General features: G+C 46.4%; 1 protein-coding gene across 1 annotated transcript in view; it reads left to right on the forward strand.

Annotated features, from left to right (window-relative positions):
• Positions 1-26,189, forward strand: part of LOC147607442 (senescence-induced receptor-like serine/threonine-protein kinase) — a 79,457-nt gene that overhangs the window by 11,586 nt on the left and 41,682 nt on the right. Inside the window, exons 4-5 of the mRNA XM_086790570.1 lie at positions 1,231-1,363; positions 1,482-1,553. Coding sequence (XP_086646696.1) covers positions 1,231-1,363; positions 1,482-1,553 — 205 coding nt within the window. The remainder of the gene's footprint in view (positions 1-1,230; positions 1,364-1,481; positions 1,554-26,189) is intronic.

A 26,189-nucleotide genomic window follows, 5' to 3' on the forward strand; every position in this document is an offset into this window, starting at 1 on the left:
GACTGAGAGAGCTGAGAGGAGGTAGAGACTGAGGAACACTACCAGTACATAGCTTTATAGCTTCCAAAATATTCTTCTAGACTCGCATGTGAATCTTCTCCCTATAGACACACAATGCATGTGACTAGCACATGTGCAAGAGCCATGTGACTAGTTCATGTAACTACCAACCTCACCCATCTCTACACTTTTCAACCTCTAATCACTTTGAGCCAAGAATCATGCAAACTAGAGGACTCCTGCCTCCTGCCTCCCCTTAAAATACAAATGTGGAGAGAACTTGTGTCTCCTCTCAAAAAAAAAATGTAGCCCCAAATTTTAATATCAATGGCCTTTGAGGTGGTTTGACCAGCTTGTGGCTAGAGCCCACCCTAGGGTTGGGCCTTCCAGAGTTGGGAGTATTGGCGCCTGATATTGATGAGTTTTGGCTAAGGGAGCACATAGAACAGAAAGCATTGGCATGAAGAGAGGTGCACCAAGCATTCTACCATGGGCTTGGATGAACTTGCAATGCCTTCCATCAGAATCCAGTTGTTGAGATTGCCATAGTAACCAGAACGTTTTCTAGCTAAAACTGTGGGAACATTATTTCTCTGGAGTCTCCGTTTCCATTTCAATATTTTTATTGCAAAATTTTCCTCTTAAATTTTAATATTTTGGGAATTTCCTCATCATCTCCTCCAAATTATAATCCACCCCACATTTTTTCTCAAATTTATTCACGTATTTCTATTTAATTTAACAATTTCACCTTTCATGTATACTATAATGCTTAAAATGCTGTTTCCTACCCGTTTCGATTTCCTAGGTTCAGGCCTTTCCGTTGCATAGATATTAGCCATTGCCTTTTTTGTTTCCATTTCTGTTTCATGCAACATCCTCATGAAGCACTCAAGGTACATGTGAGAAACCCTTGTGCCTTAAGTTCATGTTTTTCTTGTCGGGTGACTTTCTTGAATGGTATGGAAACAAACCATTTACCGTTACGAGGGATCGAAGGTGCTGTGGTTGAAATTAGATGTTTGCATGGAATGAGAATGTGTGAGTTGGAAAGAACCACCAAATTTTCTCTTTCTGGGGTACCCTATTTGCATCTTATATCTAGCATAACAAAAGGTGTTGGATTAACATTTCAATTTTGCATGTAAAAATGAAAAAAAGCTATATTCTTTCAACCTTAGGCACAAAAAAGTAATCTCATTTTTGTGAACTATACTGTCACTCCTATAGTACAAGCTCTGGAGAACATCAAAACTACTTTCAATCTTTCCTTTTGGACGGGTGATCCTTGTTTACCAAGTGCCTACAAGTGGTCTTGGCTTGATTGCGACAGCTCTGCTAGTCCAGCAAGGGTCATTGCACTGTAAGTATTGCTAGGATGTAAGCCACAGTTTTTTGAATGTCTTGAATTTTGTATGATTATTCTCTTGGCTTTAGTACAAACGGATGCTCTAATACAAGTTGACTTATTTCCACATCAGGAACTTGTCAAATAGCGACCTGCGTAGCGAGATACCCTCTGCTATTGGGAATTTGTCAGCTTTAACTAGTGTGTGAGTATTTTGACACTTTTTTATTTACGTTCTTATGGAACTCATGAAAGTAGCTATTTCCTTCTCAGTTGTCATTGAAGTGCATCTTGTAATCCTTTTAATGGTATGCGCTTTTGATCTGCTGCATAGGGATTGCATGTGGTAAGTCTGTGTCCTCTCAATGACCTTTTTGTGAATGGGCCTCCAAATTTGTGGCGAGTGATGCTCTACTTTAAGCCTCTACTACGGGTTCTCATAGGCGTGCAGGTCTTTGATACCTTTTACAGCTATATTGTGTGAGGCTTTAAGTCAAGGGACACTTTTATTCCGCTGAAATCAGAACGTTGTAGAAGAGGCTTTTCTTTGATTCTCAATCTTTGAAGTACAATCTGCCCATGAAACTTGGGCTCAATCTTACTCTCTCAATCTCAAGTACATTCTCACTCTCAATCACACTCACAATCACAATCATAGACTTACTCTCAATCACAGGATTCACAATCATGTAAATCCCTTACATTGCATGCAGCTTTTTTGGTTTATTGAATCCCATGCCTTGGAAACCATGCCATGCCACTTGTAATGGAAAGCGCACCACTTAGTACTCCCAAGAATAGCGGTCAATCCAATAATAGAGCCTAAATGTGAAACAGGAATAGAAATGTGGGTTAATTTTGCCATTTGATTTTCGCATTTTTCAAATGGTGTGGAACTCCAAACATGATTTTCAAGCAACAATGAGATCTTTGAACTTTTGAGAGACACCTTAGAGTCAAATTTCCATTGTTAAAGCATCCAAATCTTGCCTGCAATACTGGTCATGCAGTTCTAGCTGACAAAAACAGCTCAAAAGATACTTTTGGGTGCTTTTACTACATGAAGATGGCTGATATCACAGAAAATTTTTAAGTTACAAATTCTTCCTTTTTAGGAGATCTACCATTTTTGTTTACAACACTTTTCTTGATTCTAATTGGTTCTTAAACCCAAAACTAGCTCACAAAATGATCTGAAGTGAGTATTGTCATGTCTCCAAAACAAATATCCACCAACTCAAGTGAATTACAAAATAAAACACACATCATAGTCTTTATCTACTTATCTACTGATATGGAGGCAATTTTCTTGTGCAACATAGTAGCTCTATATGAAGTGTGGCCAGCTCAGCCACTATGAACGTCACTAAAGTGCCCCCTTAAAGTGCTACTTGCTGTGCTTGTTATATCTCAAGTGATTTTTTATCTAAAACTCGCTCACAAAATGACCCAAATTCAAGGTACATCATCTCCAAAACATGTATATGCCAACTCTATTATAAATAATGAGTTGAATGACAAAAAATAAATGAGATGCTGATCTATTGGTGGAGGCTCGTAGTTCTCTGCGGCCATTTTCTTATGCAACAAGGTAGCTAGCTCTTTACGAATTGTGTGGCTAGCCTCAGGCATTATGAACTTTACGAACATGGATCCCTAGGTGCTGCTGCATTTGTTAAATCTCAAGTCCCTTTCTCAAAATAATGCTATCATATCCTAGTTGCTTATGAAAATATGTTTCTTTTTGCGGAAACGACCATGAATATTAAGTTTTGGTTAATGAGGCCATGCTCTGCATGTGAGGGTCTAGCATCCCCAAAGCAGAGGAAGAATGATAGTGTACCAAGCAACCTTGGCTTTGCAATAACGCGTGCATGAGATGCAGCAATAGACAGTTGTGAATCAATCTCCTAAGTTGTGTAACACTTGAGTGTGAGAAGTACTAGTAGGATGTAACGGCCATGTGTCACTAGAGACCAAATTATTTAGCAAGATGCACACCGATTCAGTAGAGCATGTTATAAAAATATTTACACCACAGTGGAGCTCATAAAACCAACCTGCCTCCCTTCCTTAGAGGTACCTTTTTTATTCCATAACAAAAAAGCCATTGCTTAGTGTACATCAACGCTATTCAAAGGAATGTACTTTGCACTAGCAACATGCCACGCACTCATTGTTAAAGTCAACCAAAACATATACCAAAAATTAATACCCAGCTGACAGTCACTTAAAGGGAAACAATATTGACCTATGTTGACGGATGGATTGCGTGGTCAAGTGTGTGTGACTTATCCCACATGCATGGGAACGTAACGTGCATTTGTATTAAAAGGGGTGTTTCCCACCCATGAAGGCATTAATAGAAGTTCCCATTTTTGCTTTGTTCTCTCTTTTTGTTGGCATTCAAGCTAGCTGTAGGTGTAGCTGATTTTCAGCGATCCTCCTGGGGAAGGGGTTGAGTCTCCATCGCTCCCCCTCTCCAGATCCCCAGCTGTTTTTGTGCTGCCCGTTGTGCTTCGTTCTGTTTTTGTGTCGTCCATTTGTGCTTTGTGCTGTTTTTGTGCCGCCCATTTGTGCTTTGTGCCATTTTATAACATGCGGAAGCTCACAGAGACCAGGATTTTACTTTGATAAATATCTATCAGCCCTTGGTTCTTGACGATCAATATCACAATGTAGAGAAGAGAGACAAATACATAGGATTGGGTCCCAAATACCCTTTGAAGGGCCCCCACCAGGTATGGTGTATTTGCTTTATTGAACGAGTAGAGTGACGAATTGCTGGCTGAAATAACCAGGACTGAATTGACTTGGATACCTTCACTTGGCCGAGATAACATTCAGCCTGAAAATAGCCCCTTGATCTACACTTTCCACCTTGCCTTTAGTCCCTTCTTGGCCGTCTCAGCCCTTGGACTTCAGCTCTTGGAGAGAAAATGAGATGATTTATGCCAAAAGGCTGACCATCGCTTATATAGGCTCCCCACATGTTGATCGGTATGATTAATTGCTGTCGGCCTGTTTATCTGCTCACGACTAGAAAATATCATTAAATGCATCGCTTTTCGCCCGTGTGAGAATGGGCAGCCTTCCTGCTGGCCGACAGGGTCTTATGGGCCTCCATAAAGCTGTCCAATTGCCATGTGCACAGTGTGTATCTACCGTGTGCTACACGCACGCAAGACTAATTTCGAGGCTTGGGGAAGCTTGGAACTAGGCAGGCTGATTGACGAGCTGAGTTAGGGAAATACTAACGGGCGGGCACCCAAGTATGGATGGGCGGGCGGCCAAGTGTGGAGGCCCGATGACTGGCCAAGAGCCTATAAAAGGGTGGCCAAGGTTAGTTATTATATTATAGAGAGTCTCGCGAGTTTGTGAGAGCTCTATGGTCTTGGAGCTTGGATCTAGTGCAGACGTGCACCTGCTTTATGCAGCCGAGGCCGGCAGCAGTCTCGAGGCCCGCGAGGGCAGCTTCATGGCGGTATGGGACGTCGCGAGGAGGAGATTGGTCGGTACGTCATCCTAGTTAGCTCAGCTCGTGGCTCGGTGGGGATAGCCAAGACTGTGGGCTTGCCCACGGCTGTCATAGATCGACCACGAGGGGATCCGTGGGAATTTGACAGTGGTATCAGAGCATACCTCGTGAACGAGCAAGTCGGTAGGTAGAGAAGAAGAGGTCGAAGAAGGTGTGTTAAAAAGCTTGCTGTTTTTTCTGTGCATACTGCAGTTTTCAGATTTAGTATGTGTTTTTTCTTCATCAAAGAGACCCATGTTGATGGGAGATGGTGGTCTAAGAAGGGTTATTTGCTTTGCAAAGAAGAGAGTTGTTGTGTAGTTGCATGAGAGAAAACAGAAAAAAGGAAAAAAAAGCATGTTTGCTTTTCGTTGTTTTTTCATCGAACGAGAGAGAGAGAGTGAGAGAGAGAGCGTGCGAAGCGAGCGCTGCATTGCTGGTCACGTGCGTTGGTCGGGTGTTGTATGATGCTGCGGGGTGTTGAGGGCGCAAGTGTATGGGCGGCCAGGGCCAGTCGGCTGGCAGGCGCCTAGGCTTGCGTGGCCATGCCTGCCACGCCAGGCGGCCAGGCTAGCGTGGCCAGCCCAGGCAGCGCCTATGCCAGGCACCCAGACCAGGCCTGCGCAGCCAGCCCAGGCGGCGCCTAGGCCAAGCGAGCGCCCAGCCCAGTCCACGCACGGCAGGCGCCCAGGGCTACGTTGCCACAGGCCCACGTGCAGGTTGGCGCAAAGAAGCACAGGCTGACGTAGGTGACGGCAGCACGTCCGGCTACGGCAGCACTCGACGTCAACAACGCAGCAGGCCGCCGGCTATTCTAGGAGAAAAAAAAAACAAGGAAAGCCACGTTTTTTTAGTGCTTTCGTTTTTTTTTGGGAGTTTAATTTAAAAAAAAAAAAAGGTTTAAAAGTCATCTCCTCTCCAAGGTTTCAAAGTGTTTATTTTTTTTAAAAAAGAAAATAGAATATATATATCCATATATATAAATATAAATAAATAAATAAATAAATAAATAAATAAATATATATATATATATATATATTTAAGGAAAAAAAAACACAAAAGCAAAGCAAAAGCTAAGCCTAGCTTTTGGAGATTTTTAGCTTTTGGGAAACCTTTATAAATCCCCTCAAGTGGGCTTCTTGCCACACATCTCTCAAGTTCTTAAGTTTTCAAGCTCTCAAGCTCTCAAGTTCGCTCGCACTTTTGTTGTGCAAAGATCGAATTTTCTCTCCACGTACCCTCTTCACGATGTCGACCCAAGAATCGGAGTTGGAGCCCCTTGTGGAACGCGAAGGCTTGCCGGCTATGGAAGGTACCGATGCCGATCTTTTTGACGATTTTGTGTCAAAATCAGATTTCCAAGAGTTAAAAGTAGCTCTTAAAGCTTCTTCGACGGAACGTCAGGCACAAATCGCAGCCCAGATGCAAGCTTTGCAGAACTCCATCGCTCTATTGACCACTACCCTCTCTACTTTCTCGGGTATGGATACCTTGGCTTCAGCTTTAGGCCCCAATATTACTCCGGAACTGTTCGGGGGCGAGCAAAAGCAACACACCAAGGAGATCGTGGACACGTGGCTACATAAGTGGCAAGTTCACTTTCAGTTTCATCCATATGATGATGGAAAGAAGATCCAATCAGTAGCAGGTTTCCTGTCCGGCAAAGCTTTGCTTTGGTGGAAGGAACTCAACCCTAAGCCAACGACTTGGGTACAATTTGAAGATATCTTCAAGAAAGAATTCCTCAAGAAAGAGGATGATTACGATGTTGTTGCCCGGTTTTCAGCTTTGACCATGACCTCGCAGCACCTCACTCATGAGGTCTACCTCTAGGAGTTTCGTGACTTGCAGATGAAAGCTACAAAGATGGATCCCACTACTCTTTTGGGGTTTTTCGTAGCTGGTTTACCAGACTTGTACCGATTACAGGTTAAAAATAACAAATGTAAAACTTTGGACGAGGCCATTCATTCAGCTCGTATCTATGATGATACGATGGTCTCTTCCAAGTCGAAACCCGTTACCGAGCAGGGGAACAAGAATAAAAGAAAGTTCTCCGCACCTATGGCTAACACGACAGAGGGAAAGTCTTCGGACCAACCTTCGAAGAATTCAAGTTCGACACCAGTGAAGAAGAAACGACTCCTTAGGGCTTTAAAGCTCAAGAAGGAAGGACGTTGTTTTATCTGCGAAGAAAAAGGACACATGCGTAATGAGTGCCTGAAGCAAAAGGGTACCAAGTCAAACGTCGGACCCAAGCCAAAGGCAGCTAACCAGTTGTCTTTGACAGGTACGTCAATTACTGTACTTTCTCGCCCTAGTACTTGTTCTGATTGTCTGTTCAATCTAAGGTATTTGGCTTGCATGATCTTCTCCGAGTTTATGGAGAAGTAAATGGCCATAAGATTCACATTCTTTTAGACCCTGGCAGTTCGCATAACTTTGTTAACTACAAACTTGTGTAGAAATTGAGTCTTGATACGACACTCAGCGACCATACCTATGAGGTACGCCTACCTGCAGGAAGGCAAGTTTGGGATCGCAAGGTGGAGATGCTTCCAATCCAGATTCAGGACTACAAAGATACTCTGGAATGCTATGTTATGCATCTGGAAAATGTAGACTTGTTATTAGGGATTGAGTGGTTTAAGACTCTTGACGTCCAGATAGATTGGTCTAGTCATATTTTTTCTTTTCAGCATAGGGACACCAAGTATAGTATTTTAGGTGATTGTATTCATCCTCTCAGGGACCTCTTGTAAATACAATTAATTTTGGAAATATAATGGATTCTTCTTTGTATACCGCTTTCCATTGTGTATTGATTCCACTTTCTTCTTTTCTCATCCCTTCGTTGGATGTAAATGAATTAAGTGTGTTTGAAAGTAAAGAATTACAGAAGATACTTGATTCATTTCAAGACGTATTTCCTAAGGAACTGCCATCGGGTTTACCACCTGAACGTGCAGTAGATCATCGTATTGACTTGATCCCTGGTGCTCATCCTGTCAGTATTCCACCTTATAGGATGAGCCAAGCTGAGGAAGATGAGTTGGCTAAACAACTCGAAGATTATTTGAGGATGGGCCAGATCCGTCCAAGTAAATCACCTTGGGGTGCACCTGTGTTGCTTAGGAGGAAGAAGGACAATACCTGGAGAATGTGTATAGATTACAAGAGATTGAACAAGCTGACCATTAAGAACCGTTATCCTCTCCCTAGATCAGATGACCTGATTGACCGGTTAGCAGGAGCGAAATATTTCACGAAGATAGATTTACGTACTGGCTATCACCAGATACGTATTCATGAAAGGCATGTCGAAAGAACTGCCTTTCGGACTAGGTATGGCCATTACGAGTTTCTCGTATTACCTTTTGGGTTAACCAATGCTCCAGCCACTTTCCAGCAAATGATGAACGATTTTTTTCGTGAACATTTGGGAAAATTTGTGGTGGTGTTCCTGGATGATATTTTGATTTATAGTCGTACTCTTGAGGATCATGTTAGACACCTCACGATAGTCTTATCTATTTTAAGACAGAATCGACTATATGCTAAGTTAAGTAAATGTGAGTTCTTTATGACCAACATCATTTACTTGAGACACAAGATCAATAACGATTTGGATATGGCCTTCAGACTTTTGAAAGATAAAGTCAAGGAAGCACCTATCTTAGCATTGCCTGATCCTAGTCGGCCTTATGTTCTTGAAACTGATGCCAGTAACTATGCTATCGGGACTGCTTTATTTCAAGATGGTAGACCGGTTGCTTTTGAAAGTAAAAAGCTAGACGACACTCAATCTCGTTGGCCAACCCTTGAGAAGGAGCTTTATGCTGTGATTCATGCTCTCAAGGTTTGGAGACATTATTTATATGGCTCCAAGTTTGTGGTATTGACTGATCATCAGTCAGTCAATCAAGTATGCGGATGATTTGAGAGGAAGGAAAGCTTGTTGGGCAGAGTTAATGTAAGATTTTGATTTTGAGATCCGTTATCGGAAAGGGTCCATGAATAATATTGCAGATGCGCTTAGTCGGATTAGAGAGGTGAATACTTTGTCGTTCACCGAGATTTCTATTGACTTATTTCAGTCATTGAGAGGGCTTTGTAGGACTGATAGTTATTTTGGTCCATTTTGGCAGAAGATCCAGGACGGGAGCTCATTGATTGACCAAGACTCGATGACTGAGCAGTCTACTATTCAGGCTGCAGGAGGCCAGTGGATGATTCGGAATGGTTTGCTATTCCGTAATGACAAAATTTGTATACCACAGATCTCGGACATTAGGTCCAAGATTCTTAAGGAGTGTCACGACGCCCCTTCTGCTGGACACCCTGGGGTACACAGGACGCTATCATTAGTGAAACACACTTTTTATTGGCCGAAGATGAAAGGGTATGTAGAAGATTATGTTCTCAAGTGTCAGATTTGTCAGGCAAATAAAGCTGAACGCTTTAGACAGGCTGGATTGTTGCATCCTTTGCAAATCCCAGGTAATAAATGGGAAAGTATTTCCATGGATTTTATTACCGGATTGCCAAGAACACATCAAGGCCACGATTCTATTTGGATTGTGGTAGATCGCTTGACAAAATGGCTAGATTTTTACCGACCCGGAAGACTATTACAGCTACGCAATTAGCTCGGCAGTTTATCGAGCAATTGTTTAGACTGTACGGGTTACCGCAGGACATAGTCAGTGATAGGGAAGTTTACGAGTGATTTTTGGAAACTTGTTTTTGAGAAGTTGGAAACAACTTTGAATTTGAGTTCCTCTGATCATCCTCAATCTGATGGCCAGACTGAAAGAGTGAATCATATTTTGGAGGATATGCTTCGAGCATATGTATCCAAAAGACAGAGTTCATGGGAGGATTATCTTCCTTTGTTAGAATTTGCATATAACAGTACTAAGCATGATGCAGCACGTAATTTTTTGCAAGATATGCAGGAAATGTTACAAGTTGCGAAGGAATCTATTAGAAGTGCCCAAGACCGAGACAGGTTGTCACGTGCATCCCGCACTTGGATGCCACGTAGACATTCTGTACATTAGGTGCAGGACCTGGGATGGTGAACTGGTCCCATGTGAGCCCAGTCCGGGACGAGTCAGCCAGGGATCCATCTCAGTCGTCCGAGGTCAGGTGTGCATTGTCCTGCACATGAAGCAGTGCCAGTCCGCACTGTGAGTCTCCCTCTGGAATGATGTCAGATGTGCTGTGTATCTGGTTTGCAACTGGATGCCAGGCCTCTGTAGGCATGTAGTTTGCATGTAGAGATGGGGCCAGCCCATAGGGCTACCCCAGTGTAGGTATTTGCATGTGCATACTTAGATGGGCATGGGGGAGGTGTAGAACCACCCCCAAGGGGCCAGGAGGGCCCAAGACTTTGCCCACCAGCCAAGGCAAGGGCTGGAGGGGCAGTCGGCCAGCTCCAGAGCCTCTGGACAGGCAGCCGACAGAGGGTTTAAGCCCTAGACAGTAGGCAGCCAGGTGTAGGGGCAGTCCCCACACCTATGCGCAGCATGCCCAGCAGCCAGGGGCTGTACCAGAGTCATGCGCAGGCTGGACAAACAATTAATCAAGTGTGAAAACACTTTGTTAAGTGTGTGGGTATTTTTATTCAGTCGTGGGCTGTCCTGAAGCCAGCCGACTGGATGCAAGAGGGGGTATAAATACCCCAGCCCATAATCCCATTAATCATCTCATATTTCACCAAGAGCTCCAAGCATTCAAGGGCCAGGACAGCCAAGGGTTTGCTAAAGCTAAGGGGTGAAGGACTGAAGGTCAAGGGCAGGTTTTCCAGCCAAGAAAAGGTCAAGTACTTTGTATTTGTTTCAGATTTACATCATTCTAATAAAGCAAATACACCATCCGTGGTGGGGGCCCTACAGAGGGTAATTGGGACCCAATACTGTGTCCTTCTCCATCTCCCCCTTCTCTCTCTATTTTCTGCACATCGTCTTTCAGTTTTGTGCGTTAATTCCGTCGCGAAAAGAGTGCTGTTTTCTGAGTTTTGAAGTATCGATCCTTCTCCGAAGCTTCCGCATATTACAGTGGTATCAGAGCCTACTTCAAGGACGAAGATTCAGCAAAGAAAACCAGAAAATTTTTCGCTCGTGTGGTTGGTTTTTAGACGCCGGTGGACTACCCTTTTCGGAGTGACTCCTGTCCCTCGAAGGACGGTTGGTTTTTAGCCTCCGGAAGCCTCCGGAAGTCTCCCACACAGATAGTGGATGGTCAGATTGCGTTCCGGAAAGGAACTGCATTTTCCCGCTATGGCGAACTTCGGCGACGAGAGAGAACCAGAACCATGGGACCAGAGTGCACCAGGCAGCCCAGCTAGGGCACCCGGCTTGAGTGTACAAGACATGTTCCAGCAGATGATGCGAGCAATCGCAGACCAGACAACCAAGTTGGACGAGCAGAAGGCGCGGATTTTGGCTCTGGAGGAGCGTTCTCGCTCTCCAACGTCGCGTTTTCCATCTCCTCCTCCCTCTCCTTCCGTACCCCAGATACCAGATCCTCGTCACAGGGACCCTCTCGAGGGGTCACAGCCGCAGTCAAGCTCCTTGCTTGAGATGCAGATACGGGCATTGGAGATTCGACAACGAGAAGACGAAGCCATGCGACGAGTGGAACACGAGCGTTACCTCCGAGCTTTGGACGCCAGATTGACACCGGCGGCGCCCTCGAATCATTTTCCCGAGAAAATGAACTTCAGTAAGTATAATGGTAAACTCGATCCCACTACTCTGTATTCATGGTTACATCAATTTGAAGCTTACTTTGCCGCAGTTAGGAAATCAGATATTGACAAAGTGATCTTAGCCAGTTGGTATTTGGAAGGTGAGGCCATTCCTTGGTGGACTCAGTGGGCTCATGCCCACACCAGATCAGGTATGGCAGCTTATGGGTGGGACGAGTTCGTCCGTGACCTTAAGCAGCGGTTTTTACCGCCCCACTACCTTGAGCGACTCGAAGACGAGTTCAGGGGAGCGCGTCAGAATGCGCAACCAGTCCTTCAGTTTGCCAATAGAATTTCGACCTTGTGTCTACAATTAGGCTTATCTGATGCGGACAAGAAAGGGCAGTTTTTGTATGGCCTGGACACGCACATCCAATGGGAGGTGCGTATGTTTAGACCAGCCACCTTTGAGGACGCACTCTCGCTTGCGCAGAGTGCAGAAATGAAACACAATGGTGGCAAGCCCAAGACTTTCCAGCCGGCTTCTCCCAAGGCTAACACCTCGGGGGGCAAAAGCCAGAACCAGACGGGGTCTTCCCCAGGACAGAGCCCGGGAGCCTCTGGCTCCAAGAACTCGAACAATGCGTCTAAGCTTACTCCAGACCAGAAAGCGGAGGCAGGCAAGACAGGTGGCAAGTTGAGTGCTGAGGAGCTTGCTCAGTACAGGAAGGAGGGTAGATGTTACTTTTGTCACACAAAAGGACATACTTCTCGGGATTGTCCGAAGAAGCCTCCAAAGCCCGCCGCCGCCTCCACAGCTTCCGTGGTGAGCACAGCTCCCACACAGACCCCAGTGGCTACCCCTAGTTCTTCAACCCCCGGTGCTTCAGTTGGAGCAATTATTAGCCGGGAGCTCGAAGATAAGCAGAAGGGCGCCCATGACCAGGAGTATGAGCGCAACGAATTGCTCAAGTCCTTTGGCTACATAGGTGGCCAGAGAGTCGTTGTCTTGTTTGACAGCGGCAGCACGGAGGATGTGATCACGGAAGAGGCCGCTAGGCGTGCCCGTTTCGAGCTCAGTTCGGTGGACAAACAAGTTGAGGGTTTTAGCACAGGTATGACTACGAGCGTCAAGTATGAAGCTCTAGGTGCTAAATTAGTCATTCAGGGCATAGAGTTTGTGCGTGATTTTATGGTTGCCCCTCTTGTAGGAGCAGACATAATTTTGGGGATCCAGTGGTTTCACAAGTTTCTCCCTGATGTCAAGTGGGACAAGCACACGTTCCAGATTGATCGGAATGTGTCAAACACCCCTGTGACCATTAAGTGTAAGCCAGGTATTCCAAACTTTCCGCTCATAAGCCACTTGCAGGCTAAGCGAGCAGTCAGGAAAGGCGCACAGTGTGCGATGATTTACATCCAGACAGCCCAGACGGTGGCCAGTGCTTCCGAGAAGTACTCGGTTCTCCATGAAAAGTTCCAGAAGATTTTTCTTCGGGACAGTCTCCCTCCCCAGCTTCCCCCGTCCAGACCGGAGGATCACAAGATTGACCTCCTCCTAGGCTCAGAACCCCCGAGCAAGTTTCCGTATCGCCTTTCTAAGGCAATGGAATCGGAGTTAGACCGCCAACTCCAAGAATTGTTGCAAGCTGGCTTCATCCGCCCCAGCGTGTCGCCATTTGCAGCCCCAATTTTATTTGTCAAGAAGAAAGATGGGTCTTCTCGGTTGTGTGTCGATTATCGTGCACTCAACAAGCTGACTATCAAGAGCAGATTCCCGATGCCTCGAATTGACTATATTCTCGAGAGGCTGAATGGAGCTAAGGTGTTCTCTAAATTGGATTTAAAGAGTGGGTACCACCAGGTTCGGATTGTTGAGGGGGACATCCCCAAGACAGCTTTCCGTACAGAACGGGCCCACTATGAATTTGTGGTCATGCCATTTGGTTTGACGAACGCCCCAGCTACATTTAACCGCATGATGATGCGTATTTTCCGGGAGTTGATTGGAGTGTGTGTGTTCATATTTTTGGACGACATACTCATATTTTCAGCTACAGTTGAGCAGCATGACATTGATGTGGAGAAAGTCCTTAAGTTGCTGGAAAGCAACGAGCTCTATATCAATGAAAAGAAGTCAGAATTTTATCTGTTCCAGGTACATTACTTGGGATATATAATCAGTGCCGAAGGCATTCGACTTGATCCGGCTAAAGTGGCCGAGATTGTTAACTGGGAAGTACCTCAGACTGCTTATGACATTAGATCATTTGTGGGTATATGCCAGGCATATTCCACCCACATTGACAAGTTTTCTGATCTCTCGGCAGACCTCACCGATCTGCTAAAGGGAGTGAAAACAAGGAGGCAAAAGATTCGAATGACTCCACGAGCGTTGGAGGCATTCCAGAACCTCAAGGTGGCTTTGTCTGAAGCACCTTGTTTAGCCCTTGCCTCGTGGGACGAACCATTTCAGGTGATCACCGATGCGAGTAACATCGCAATTGGAGGTGTATTGCCACAGAATGGTCATCCAGTAGCTTACATGTCTCGTAAGTTACTGCCCGCCGAAAAGAATTACTCAGTCTATGATCGTGAACTCCTAGCAGTCATTCAGGCCTTGAAACATTGGAAACATTTCCTGTATGGCCGTGACTTCGAGGTTCGCACTGACCATCAGGCATTGCGCTGGATTCAGACGATGCCAAGTGCACAGTGGAGTGATCGACAACACCGCTGGAGTCAGATATTCCAGCAGTTTGGTGGCATGATTGAGTACCTTCCAGGAAAGGCCAACCCAGTGGCCGATGCTTTGAGCAGGAAGGGACAAGTATCTGCGATTCAGACCACTAGATTTGACCTTGTTGGTACAGGACTAGATGACATGAAGCACACGTACGCGGATTCTGAGGAATTCGGTACGCAGTGGGAACAGGCATTGGATGCCACAGGACCATGCCATTTTCTGATACGCGATGGTTGGCTTTACTACAAAGGCCGACTGTGTGTCATGAAATCATTCCGGGCAGCTCTTCTCCATGATGCCCATGACGCCATTACAGGTGGTCATAGGGGCATGAATTCGACTCTGGAGAAATTAGAACGGCAATACTATTGGCCAAAGATGAGGCGTGATGTGTTTACTTATGTACAACGCTGTGACATTTGTCAAAAGGTGAAAGCTCCTCGTGGAAAGAAGATAGGGTTGTTACAGCCTTTGCCAATTCCTGAGGGTCCTTTCCAAGACATTTCGATGGACTTTGTCACAAATCTGCCTCCCAGTCCGAGTAAGCGTAATACACAGTGTTTGACTATTGTTGACAGGTTCAGCAAATTTGTGATGCTTATTCCTTGCAGGGCCAATGTGACTGCCGAGGGTGTTGCCCAGCTATTCATTCGGCATTGGTACCCGATTGGTGGGATTCCTAGGACCATAGTGTCAGACCGAGATGCCAAGTTTACCAGTCATTTTTGGAGGGCATTGTTTGATAATTTTGGTACTAAGTTGAATTTTTCCAGTGCATTCCACCCACAGACAGATGGCCAGACAGAGATATACAACCAGTTGGCCTTTGATGTGCTGAAGTGTTATGTCCACGATCAGCAAGGTAAGTGGGAATCGTTTCTGCCTTTAGTTCAAGCTGTTTTGAATGACTCTTTTTCTTCAGCTATTGGCAGGACTCCATATGAGGCAGCGTTTGGAAGGCCTTTCCAGTCGTTGTTAACCAGGACGTCGTCTTCAGTACCGGAGGCGAACAGAGTGACGGAGTCTTACCAGGAGATCCTAGAGTCCGTCAAAGACAGATTGGCTAAAGCGCAAGAGGCCTACACTCGACAGGCCAATAAAGACCGAAGGGACATGAAGTTTTCGGAAGGAGATTGGGTATATCTTCGGATTATGAAGCAAAGATTAAAGCAGGTGGGCAAGCGATGCCCAAAGTCGTCTTTCACGAGCTTCGGACCATTCCCCATCCGGAAAAAGATTAATGAGGTGTCTATGCAGTTAAAGCTACCTCCGAGTTGGACTATGCACGATGTATTTCATGTCAGTTGGTTGAAGCCATATGCAGGTCCACCCCCTTCAGAGGTCAAGGACGAAGCGGAACCAGACATCATTGATGAAGCAGAAGTAATGGTTCGAGAACAGATCCTTCTGCACCGTTTCAAGCATGGCTCAGGCCAAAGACTACGACAGTTCCTCACGAAGTTTCAAGACCGAGGAACTCATGAAGCGGTATGGCTCGACAAGGAATTCTTCGAAGACTATCCGGCTTTATTGACGGATTATTTGGAGGCTATGCAGCTTCCGTCAAGTTAAGCAGAAGGGGATGTCACGTGCATCCCGCACTTGGATGCCACGTAGACATTCTGTACAGTAGGTGCAGGACCTGGGATGGTGAACTGGTCCCATGTGAGCCCAGTCCGGGACGAGTCAGCCAGGGATCCATCTCAGTCGTCCGAGGTCAGGTGTGCATTGTCCTGCACATGAAGCAGTGCCAGTCCGCACTGTGAGTCTCCCTCTGGAATGATGTCAGATGTGCTGTGTATCTGGTTTGCAACTGGATGCCAGGCCTCTGTAGGCATGTAGTTTGCATGTAGAGATGGGGCCAGCCCATAGGGCTACCCCAGTGTAGGTATTTGCATGTGCATACTTAGATGGGCATGGGGGAGGTGTAGAACCACCCCCAAGGGGCCAGGAGGGCCCAAGACTTTGCCCACCAGCCAAGGCAAGGGCTGGAGGGGCAGTCGGCCAGCTCCAGAGCCTCTGGACAGGCAGCCGACAGAGGGTTTAAGCCCTAGACAGTAGGCAGCCAGGTGTAGGGGCAGTCCCCACACCTATGCGCAGCATGCCCAGCAGCCAGGGGCTGTACCAGAGTCATGCGCAGGCTGGACAAACAATTAATCAAGTGTGAAAACACTTTGTTAAGTGTGTGGGTATTTTTATTCAGTCGTGGGCTGTCCTGAAGCCAGCCGACTGGATGCAAGAGGGGGTATAAATACCCCAGCCCATAATCCCATTAATCATCTCATATTTCACCAAGAGCTCCAAGCATTCAAGGGCCAGGACAGCCAAGGGTTTGCTAAAGCTAAGGGGTGAAGGACTGAAGGTCAAGGGCAGGTTTTCCAGCCAAGAAAAGGTCAAGTACTTTGTATTTGTTTCAAATTTACATCATTCTAATAAAGCAAATACACCATCCGTGGTGGGGGCCCTACAGAGGGTAATTGGGACCCAATACTGTGTCCTTCTCCATCTCCCCCTTCTCTCTCTATTTTCTGCACATCGTCTTTCAGTTTTGTGCGTTAATTCCGTCGCGAAAAGAGTGCTGTTTTCTGAGTTTTGAAGTATCGATCCTTCTCCGAAGCTTCCGCATATTACACAGGTTTTATTCTAATAGACATCGTTCACCTAGCTAGTTCTCTGAAGGAACGATGGTGTATTTGCGAGTTCCGAAAGATTCCGAGACTTTACGGACAAGTAGATCTCCGAAATTATCCCCTAGATACTGTGGACCATTTCGTGTTACACGACGGATTGGTTCAGTTGCATATGAATTGGATTTGCCTTCTCATGTGAAAGTTCATCCTATATTTCATGTCAGTAGACTTAAGGAAGTACTGGGTGGAGCAGATCAGTTAGTTACTCCTCAAGAAATTATAGATGTCGAGGCCATGACATTTGTTCCGCACGAACCTGAAAAGATTTTTCGGATTTCGTGAAAGAAGATTGCGTAATACGCTTATCACGGAATACAAGATCAAGTGGAAGGATCGTGTTGAGGAGGACGCTACATGGGAGACATTGACTACTCTTCAGAGGGATTACCCTGGCTTTTTAGTGAGCTCAGGAGTGAGCTCTTAGAGGAAGGGGAGTATGTCATGTGCACACTGTGTATCTACCGTGTGCTACATGCACGCAAGAGGCTTGGGGAAGCTTGGAACTAGGCAGGCTGATTGACGAGCTGAGTTAGGGAAATACTAACGGGCGGGCACCCAAGTATGGATGGGCGGGCGGCCAAGTGTGGACGCCCGATGAACCGGCCAAGAGCCTATAAAAGGGTGGCCAAGGTTAGTTATTGTATTATAGAGAGTCTCGCGAGTTTGTGAGAGCTCTATGGTCTTGGAGCCTGGATCTAGTGCAGACGTGCACCTGCTTTATGCAGCCGAGGCCGGCAGCAGTCTCGAGGCCCGCGAGGGCAGCTTCGTGGCGGTATGGGACGTCGCGAGGAAGAGATTGGTCGGTACGTCATCCTAGTTAGCTCAGCTCGTGGCTCGGTGGGGACAACCAAGACTGTGGGCTTGCCCACGGCTGTCATGGTTGGGAGGTGAGTCAGGCCTGCACCCCCTTGCTTGTTTGTTTGTTCGTTTGTTTGTAGGATTCGAGTTTCGAACCAAGATCGATCACGAGGGGATCCGTGGGGATTTGACACCAATTGCCATGGGCTATGAGAAGGCTTAATAGCCATGGGCTCTTTGGTGGCTCTTGGATAGGTTGTACATGGCTGCCCATGAGACAATCTTCTACAAAGCCTATCCCCTGACCTAGACTGATGCCCGTGCATCCGGCTGGAAGCCTAACAAATGCCCGTACACCTCTACATCATTCGAGAGGGTTACAGAGGTGCGGGACATGCACTGACTTCATGTGTGGACATGCACACCTGACCATGACCCTCTACAATGGATCCTTGGCTGACTTGTCCCGGACAAGGGCTCACAAAAGGCTAGTTACCACTTGCACCTGCTGTAGATATATGACCTTGTGGCATCCAAGTGCAGGATACATGCGATGACCCCTTTTGCTTAACTTGACGGAAGTTGCATAGCCTCCAAATAGTCCTTCAATAATGCCGGATAATCTGCAAAGAAGTTCTTTTCAAGCCAAATTGCTTCGTGCATCCCTTGGTCCTAAAACTTCGTGAGGAATTTGTTTGCATTATCAACTCCTGTTGGTGGCTTTTCTGATGTTTACGGGGGGCCATTTCTATGCTGAGGCATTCCCCATATCTTCCCCCATTTTTCCCATATTTTTTCCCCTATTTTATGGGCCTTTGATGTGGGTTGCCCACCCTTTTGTGGAGCTTTTACCTATTTTTCAGGTCATGTGAGGGACTAGGATGCGGTCGGCCAGCTCATATAGAAGTATATATATGTGCTGCCCCTTCCTCACATTCCATTCATTCCTTGATCATTCTTGATCACTTTGGTGAGCACCTTCACTCCTCTGCCTACGGAGTCCACTCCTTGCCTACGGCGGCTGGTTGTATCCACTCGTTTCTTGAGGATTAGTGCATCAGCGTTTTGCTGTTTTCTCATCTCTCTCTTGGAGCTTCAGTGCTTTTGTCATTCGTCTACACCTTTCCGCTGCTCTCTGACATGGTATCAGAGCCTAGAGGCGTCTAGACCTGGAATCGTTGATTGGAGGCTGATTGGTGCTGATTTTCTGCGTTTTCACACAAACTCGGTGGCTGTCCATATATGGAGCAGTGATCAGAAGGTTAAAGAGAACAGATCCTTCAACATCCAGAGATCCTTGGCTGCTGAGCCTAAAACGACACCAAAAGCAACCCCTCCCCAAAACAATAGAAAACAGCCATTTTTTTCAAAAAAAAAAAGGTCAAAATAGCAACGGTCAAAAACGAGGGAAGGGGGGGGGGGGGGGGGGGAATTGATCCTAATCCCTATTTTCATTTGCAAGAGACTCCCACACCTCAACATGAGTACTGAAGGATGACCATCCAGATTTGGATGACCTTTGTTGCCTTCTCATTACTCCACTCAAACTTGGCAAATCTGCATTTTTTGTGTTTTGTTCTCCTCTCTACTATCTATCTATCCCACCCACTCTCCCTACAAGTGCAGAGAGCAGCTCTTGGGCTGTTTCGGTGGTTGTGTTTTTTAGAGGAGGTACATCATGGCACTCATCCAGCCTTTGTTGTTTAGATACCCACTCTTCTGACTTTTCTTTTAGATGCCAAGTTGGAAGGCTTTTCGGGAGCAGCTGGTGGACAGATTGCCAAATGTTGGTACATGTGAGGACCCTTGTCACTCGTCTCGAAGGGAAACAACATTGGGAGGCCTTTCCAAAGAAGGCTACAGGGGGAGCTACAACACCTATGGAGTTGGTTCATGTGGATTTGTATGGCCCGATGCGCACTCCATCTCTTGGTTCATGTTTTTCTTTTGGTTGATGATTTTAGCCGGTATACCTAGACCTATTTTCTCAAATCGAAAGATGAAACTTTCGACAGATTCCAAACATGGAGCACCCTGGTGGAGAAATGGTTGGGACACTCTATCTTGACATTACGTGCTGACAAAGGAGGCGAGTTTACTTCTCGTCAATTTAACCAGTATTGTGAGCTACATGGCATTCAACAGGAGTTTGCTAACATAGGTACTCCTTCAGCGAACAGTGTGGTGGAGCGGAAGAACCGAATGGTGATTGAGATGGCTCGGACAATGTTGGAACATCGGAGTCTTCCTCAAAAGCTTTGGACGGAGGCAGTTGCTACTGTTGTTTATATTCTCAATCGGTCCCCTACTACTGCTGTTCTAGGACAGACCCCCTTTCAGGCCTACCTCGTTAGAAAACCCACAGTTTCTCATTTTCGGGTTTTTGGATCAGATGCATTTGTTCATGTACTTGATGGTGACAGGGGGAGGCTGGGTGCTAAGTCCAAGCATCATATTTTGGTTGGTTACAGCTCAGAATCCAAAGGTTATTGGCTCTACAATCCTGTAACCTCGAAGAACATTGTTAGCAGAGATGTGGTGGTTGATGAGACTTCATCTTCCATTGCAGAGGGGGCTTCCTCATCTTCAAGGGCTGATTCGACTCAGCCTCTCCTTGGCTCCTCGCTGGATCCTCCTATTCGTCTTCCTCGACTTGATCCGACACGTCTTGGAGCAAAGGCGGAGGAATCATCTGACATTGATTAGGAGGAGGAGATTTCGGTGTATGCTCCATAGTAGGCTTCATCTCAGGAGCAGGGTTTGACTTCTAAGGGGGGATCTCGTATTCCCAATTGGTTGTACCAGACATTGTAGGACTCGGGGGTAACACGGTTGCCTTCACCTCCAGTAGGGGGTCAGGGGGCCACTTTACGTGGCTAGAGCAACTCTGACTGGGCTGGAGATGGAGATTCCCGACGATCTACTACAGGGTATTGCTTTACTCTTGGATCTGGAGGCATTTCATGGACGAGTAAAAAGCAGCCTACGGTGGTGCCTTCATCGACGGAGGCGGAGTATCGAGGGGCTTGTTCGGTCGCTTGTGAGGTGATTTGGTTGCGGCGACTACTTGAGGAGATCGGTTTTTGACAGCAGCAGCCTACCCTTATCTCATGCGACAACCAGAGTTGCTTGGCTATTGCTAAGAATTAGGTATTTCATGCACATACCAAGTATATAGAGATCCATCATCCCGTACCACTTTGTTCGGGAGCGGATCTTGGAGGGAGACATTATCCTTGAATATTGTCCTACCCAGGACAACGCTGCGTATTTATTCACCAAAGGATTATCTCAGTCAGCTATTGGCGTTCATGGCAGCTTCTTGGGTCTTGGGCCACCGGTTGGTTCTAACATTCCCAGCAGGTGTTTTACCTTTGCCTTGGGAACTTTGGTTTGCTTAGTTCTGAAAACCTTCCCATGCCCAGAACCTGAGAGGGGAGGGGGTGTTAGCATATATCATCTCCTGTTGGTGGCTTTTCTGGTGTTTACGGGGGACCATTTCTATGGGCCTTTGATGTGAAACGGTGCACAAAGCGGAAGCAAAGGAGCACTAGAGTGTGCTGAATAGAGAGTGCAAGAGAGAGAGAGAGATATGGAGCAACTATGCTGAATATACTGAAGCAAAACAGTCCCAAGCAAGAGACACAAATAGTCTCATAAGTGAGGGAGCAAAATATGTACAAGACTGAATGAAAAGTGAGAGGCCGGCCCCACCTATTTATAGGTGGGTAGTGCTGGCCGACTGGGGCTGAATAAGCTGGCTGACTGGTAAAATACCAAATGGGCTGGGAAAATCCCAGAAAAATATGGAAAAAAGGGGTGGCCAGCCCACAATCAAGGGCCATACAAAAGGGACCAAAAAGGACACTAGAAATGGGCAGAAACTGGGGATGAATGTGCTAACATCCCCGCTCAGCACCAGATGCTAAACAAACTCCGAGAAGCCGAAGATGAGAAGCCAAGGAAGCCTGAGAAACCGGCTTGGTGAACAAATCCGCAACATTCTCCGCTGAAGGACAATACTCCAAATGCAAATCTCCAGCAAGAACCCGTTCACGAACATAGTGATATTGTATCTCAATGTGTTTCGTACGAGCATGAAACACAGGGTTCTTGGCGATGGCGATGCAACTCTGATTGCCACACCAAAGAAGAGTAGATCGGGCAGGAGGACAACCGAGTTCCTCCAATAATCTCCGCACCCAAATCGCCTCACATGCAGCATAACAAATCGCACGGTACTCCGCATCTGTAGAGGAAAGTGCCACAATAGGCTGCTTTTTACTGCTCCATGAAATGGTCCAGACCCGAGTGTAAAAACACAACCAGTGGTCGAACGCCGAGTATCTGGATCTCCAGCCCAATCTAAATCAGACCATCCAACAAGAGTTCATCCTTGGCCATAGAAGATGCCAAAGTCCAGAGTGCCACGCAAGCACCGAAGAACTCTGAGAGCACACCACCAATGCTGCTGACGGGGTTTGGATGAGAAAGAACTCAATAAACTGACTGCGAAACATATGTCCAATCGGGAGTAGGTCAACTAAATCAAACAACCGACGAGAACCCGACTGTCCCTGATCAATCCCTGGACAAGCATCTAGTAGAGAAAGCTTCTCACTAATATCCATAGGAGAAGATACTGGTCTATATCTAGTCATCTAAAATCTGTCGAGAATCTCCCGTGTGTACTTCTGCTGAGAGAAGAAAATGCCCTTCGAGGTCTGCCAAATCTCAAAGCCGAGAAAATAATGCAGAAGGCCAAGATCTGTTATCTCAAACTCTATCTCCAAAGCATCCATGACAGAACAGATCCTCACAGAATAAGAACCTGTAAAGATGAGGTCATCAACATAGACCACAATGATAACAATTGGTGCGAATGGTGGGCCGTCGGAGCGAAGGTCTCATCGAAGTCGACTCCAGGGCGCTGAGCATAACCCTTGGCAACCAACCTCGCCTTGTGCTTGTCCAAGCTGCCATCAGCTCGGAACTTCGATTTGAAGATCCAGCGCACAGCAACAATCACCTTACACTGCAGTGGCCTAGGCACCAAAATCCAAGTGCCATTGCGTTCAATAGCATCCAGCTCTGCCTGCATAGCACGATGCCAAGGCTCATGTGAAAGAGCCTCGTCCACAGAAGTGGGATCAGAAGGACCATTAATGATGGAGGACATAAGAGCATAATTAACAAACATGTCGCCCTCACGAGTTTGTTTCCCTGTAACTCTGGAAGAACGCCGGAGAGAACTAGGCGGAGGAGCAGAAGGAAGCTGACGTAACCCAGAATCACGAACTGTCTGATAATACCATCCAGGCATAGATATGCTCGAACTCGTTGGAGGAGGAGCAGAGTCATCATCATCTAACTGAGAATCCACAGCTCGAGGCGAAACAGAAGCAGCGGGAGGAGGAGGAGGAGGAGAAGGCAGGGACGGAGGTGGAGAAAGAAGAAGCTCACCACCCCCCTTTGAAGATGTAGGAGTCTCGTCGAACAACACATCACGGCTCACAACCACTTTGCTGGCCTGAGGATCATAAAGACGATATGCCTTGGACACAGTGTTGCATCCGAGAAAAGTCATGCGCTGAGACTTCGAGTCCAACTTGGAGCAATGCTCCTTAGGCACATGAACATATGCCGAACACCCAAATATCCGAAAATAAACAACGGAGGGCTTCTCACCATGGAAAGCCTCATATGGAGTTTTATTTGGAAGAGCAGCAGTAGGAGACCTATTCTGAATGTAGACAGCAGTGGAAGCCGCCTCAGCCCAGAAATGTCGAGGTAACGAAGAATGCTCAAGCATAGCACGGGCCATCTCCATAATGGTCCTATTCTTCCTCTCTGCAACTCCATTTTGTGATGGAGTATATGCTGTAGTAAGCTGTCTCCGAATGCCATGGGTCTTGCAATATTGCTGAAACTCCTGGGATGTAAACTCACCCCCTCTGGCAATCCTGAGAGCCTTGATCGAACAACCAGTCTCTTTTTCCACCTCAACTCTCCACCATCACGAGCATGTACAACGCCATCACGAGCATGTACAACGCCTTACTCAAAGACACGGTACTCATAGGACCACATAAGTCTGCATGAATGAGAGCAAGTGATGTCGAAGATCTGTCTGTCGCCTCCTTCGGAAAGGCGGCTCGGTGTTGCTTCCTCTGTAAACAAGAGGAACAAGCAGAAGGAGCCTTGATGGTCGGTAAACCCCCAACCAACCCATCCTTCGAAGCTCGCTGTAGAAGCTGATAGCTCAAATGGCCAAACCAAGCATGCCAAAGAGCAGAAGAAGCACCAGAAGAACGCAGAGCGGTCAACTTGTATAGACCTCTATCTTGGACTCCTTGAGCCAAGATGCTACCAATCGCCTTATCACGAATGGTTATCTCATAACGAGAGAAGATCACTTCCGCACCCTGAGCTGTAATAAGAGCACTCATTGACAAAAGGCTAAAAGCCAAATCTGGAATATATAGAATGTCAGAGAAGCACCTCTTGTCCTCGGAAGAGCGGAAGATGGGGATGGTGCCATGTCCATGCACTGGCATGGAAGAAGAATCACCCAAAGTGATCTCGCCTGACCTGGCAGTGAAGTCCTCGAACCAATCTCGATGGGGTGTCATGTGAGCAGTAGCACCACTATCCACAATCCACGACCGTGGCTGAGAAGTCACAAGAGCAAGTATACGACGAGTATTTGCTAAAAGAAGAATGCCATTATCCTTCTTGGTCTGGGACACGGCTGTAGATGAAGAGTTCTTTGGTGCTTCATCACGCTTCTTCTTGTGACATTGGGGAGATTTATGACCCTTCTTGCCACATTAATGACACTCAATGTCTTTGTTTTTAGAAGGTTTGCTATTGTCTTTATCCTTGTCCAAATCCTTGGAGTTCTTGTCAGAAATCCACGCCACGCAAGGCTGATTTCACCTTCACCTTCCACAAGGTGTAGTTGGAACCATCCAACTTTGTAGACTCAGAGAACATATGAAGAGAAGTCGGAGCAGCCATCACAAAAGCTCGGGCTCAATCTCAGAAATATGCACAATCTCAGAAGAAAAAGTGTCCTCCACAGGTACCAAGGGTGCCACCAAAGCCCGAACCACCACAATCCCCCTCAATATACTGAAGCAAAACAGTCCCAAGCAAGAGACACAAATAGTCTCATAAGTGAGGGAGCAAAATATGTACAAGACTGAATGAAAAGTGAGAGGCTTGCCCCACCTATTTATAGGTGGGTAGTGCTGGCTGACTGGGGCTGAATAAGCTGGCTGACTGGAGCAGAGGAGCTGGCCGACTGGTAAAATACCAAATGGGCTTCTCATACCTGGACTTGAGGTCTTGAGACTACTCCATGCTTACATTCGATGGGTGTGTACTGGTGGTATGGGATGCCAGGGACTTTGCACGTGGAGCCATGCCTTTGTTGCTTACTATCCCCCTATGCTCGGGGGTGAGTCCTAACGGCTCTATGGTTGGGCAGTGAACTAGATGCCTGAGTCTGTGTGTGTTTTCCTATTTGTTTATACTTAATCGCAGGGTCTGCTAGCCTGGGGGATTGACAAGTGCGGGGAGGGGGGTGGGGGCGAAGTCGACCACCCTAATTTTGTCCCCTTCCAATGGACCCCTCATCACCCCCTTCTACATATAAACCCCAACTCCTGATCGCTCACCCCATACCGTACGATCCCTTGGCCCCTATCGGGGAGAAAGAGAACCATATCCACTGTTTCATTCAAATGCATTTAGCTGAGTTTGAGTATGTGCATGTGGCTTGCTGCTAGGGGAGAGTGAGCTTATCTAGCTAGACAATAGATGCATGTTGAGCAATTGCTTCTGTTCTTATGAAATGAAGATACCCTGACAGGGGGACCAGCCTGGTTTTTCAGATCCCTGGTATGGTGTCTAGTTTATCGCATAACATGCTGGCTTATGGATACATTCCAGATAGCTTACTCAGCTTATGGCACATGGGTATAAAAACTGTACAAGCCAGCCACATGCATGCAGCCAGGTCATATATATACTATTAAGGTTTTAGACATTTCTGATTCATTTCTTAATGTTTTTTGAAATATAAGTTTCACTTCTTAAGATGATATTCGTATGGCTCTCATATGGGTTGATGCTTACGGGTTCTTAGGGGTTGATTCACATAGACCTCTTTCAACAATGGTTTACATAAGGAGCTTGGCTTGCTAAGAGGGAGTTTACATGGGGTTTCCTCCATAGAGGTGCATGCATGGCCTTATTTTCATGGGGGAGCATTCATAATGTTTTGAGCCATATCTTTATTTTATAAGAGAGTATGCTTTGTTACGGCCCCAGGGGTTTATCAGAAATCAAAACTTGTATCGGGCCACATATTTGTTATATCAGAGAGCATG

Source organism: Cibotium barometz, chromosome 55, assembly GCF_041138505.1.
Source record: "Cibotium barometz isolate CiBa-2024 chromosome 55, ASM4113850v1, whole genome shotgun sequence".
NCBI classification, from domain to species: Eukaryota; Viridiplantae; Streptophyta; class Polypodiopsida; order Cyatheales; family Cibotiaceae; genus Cibotium; species Cibotium barometz.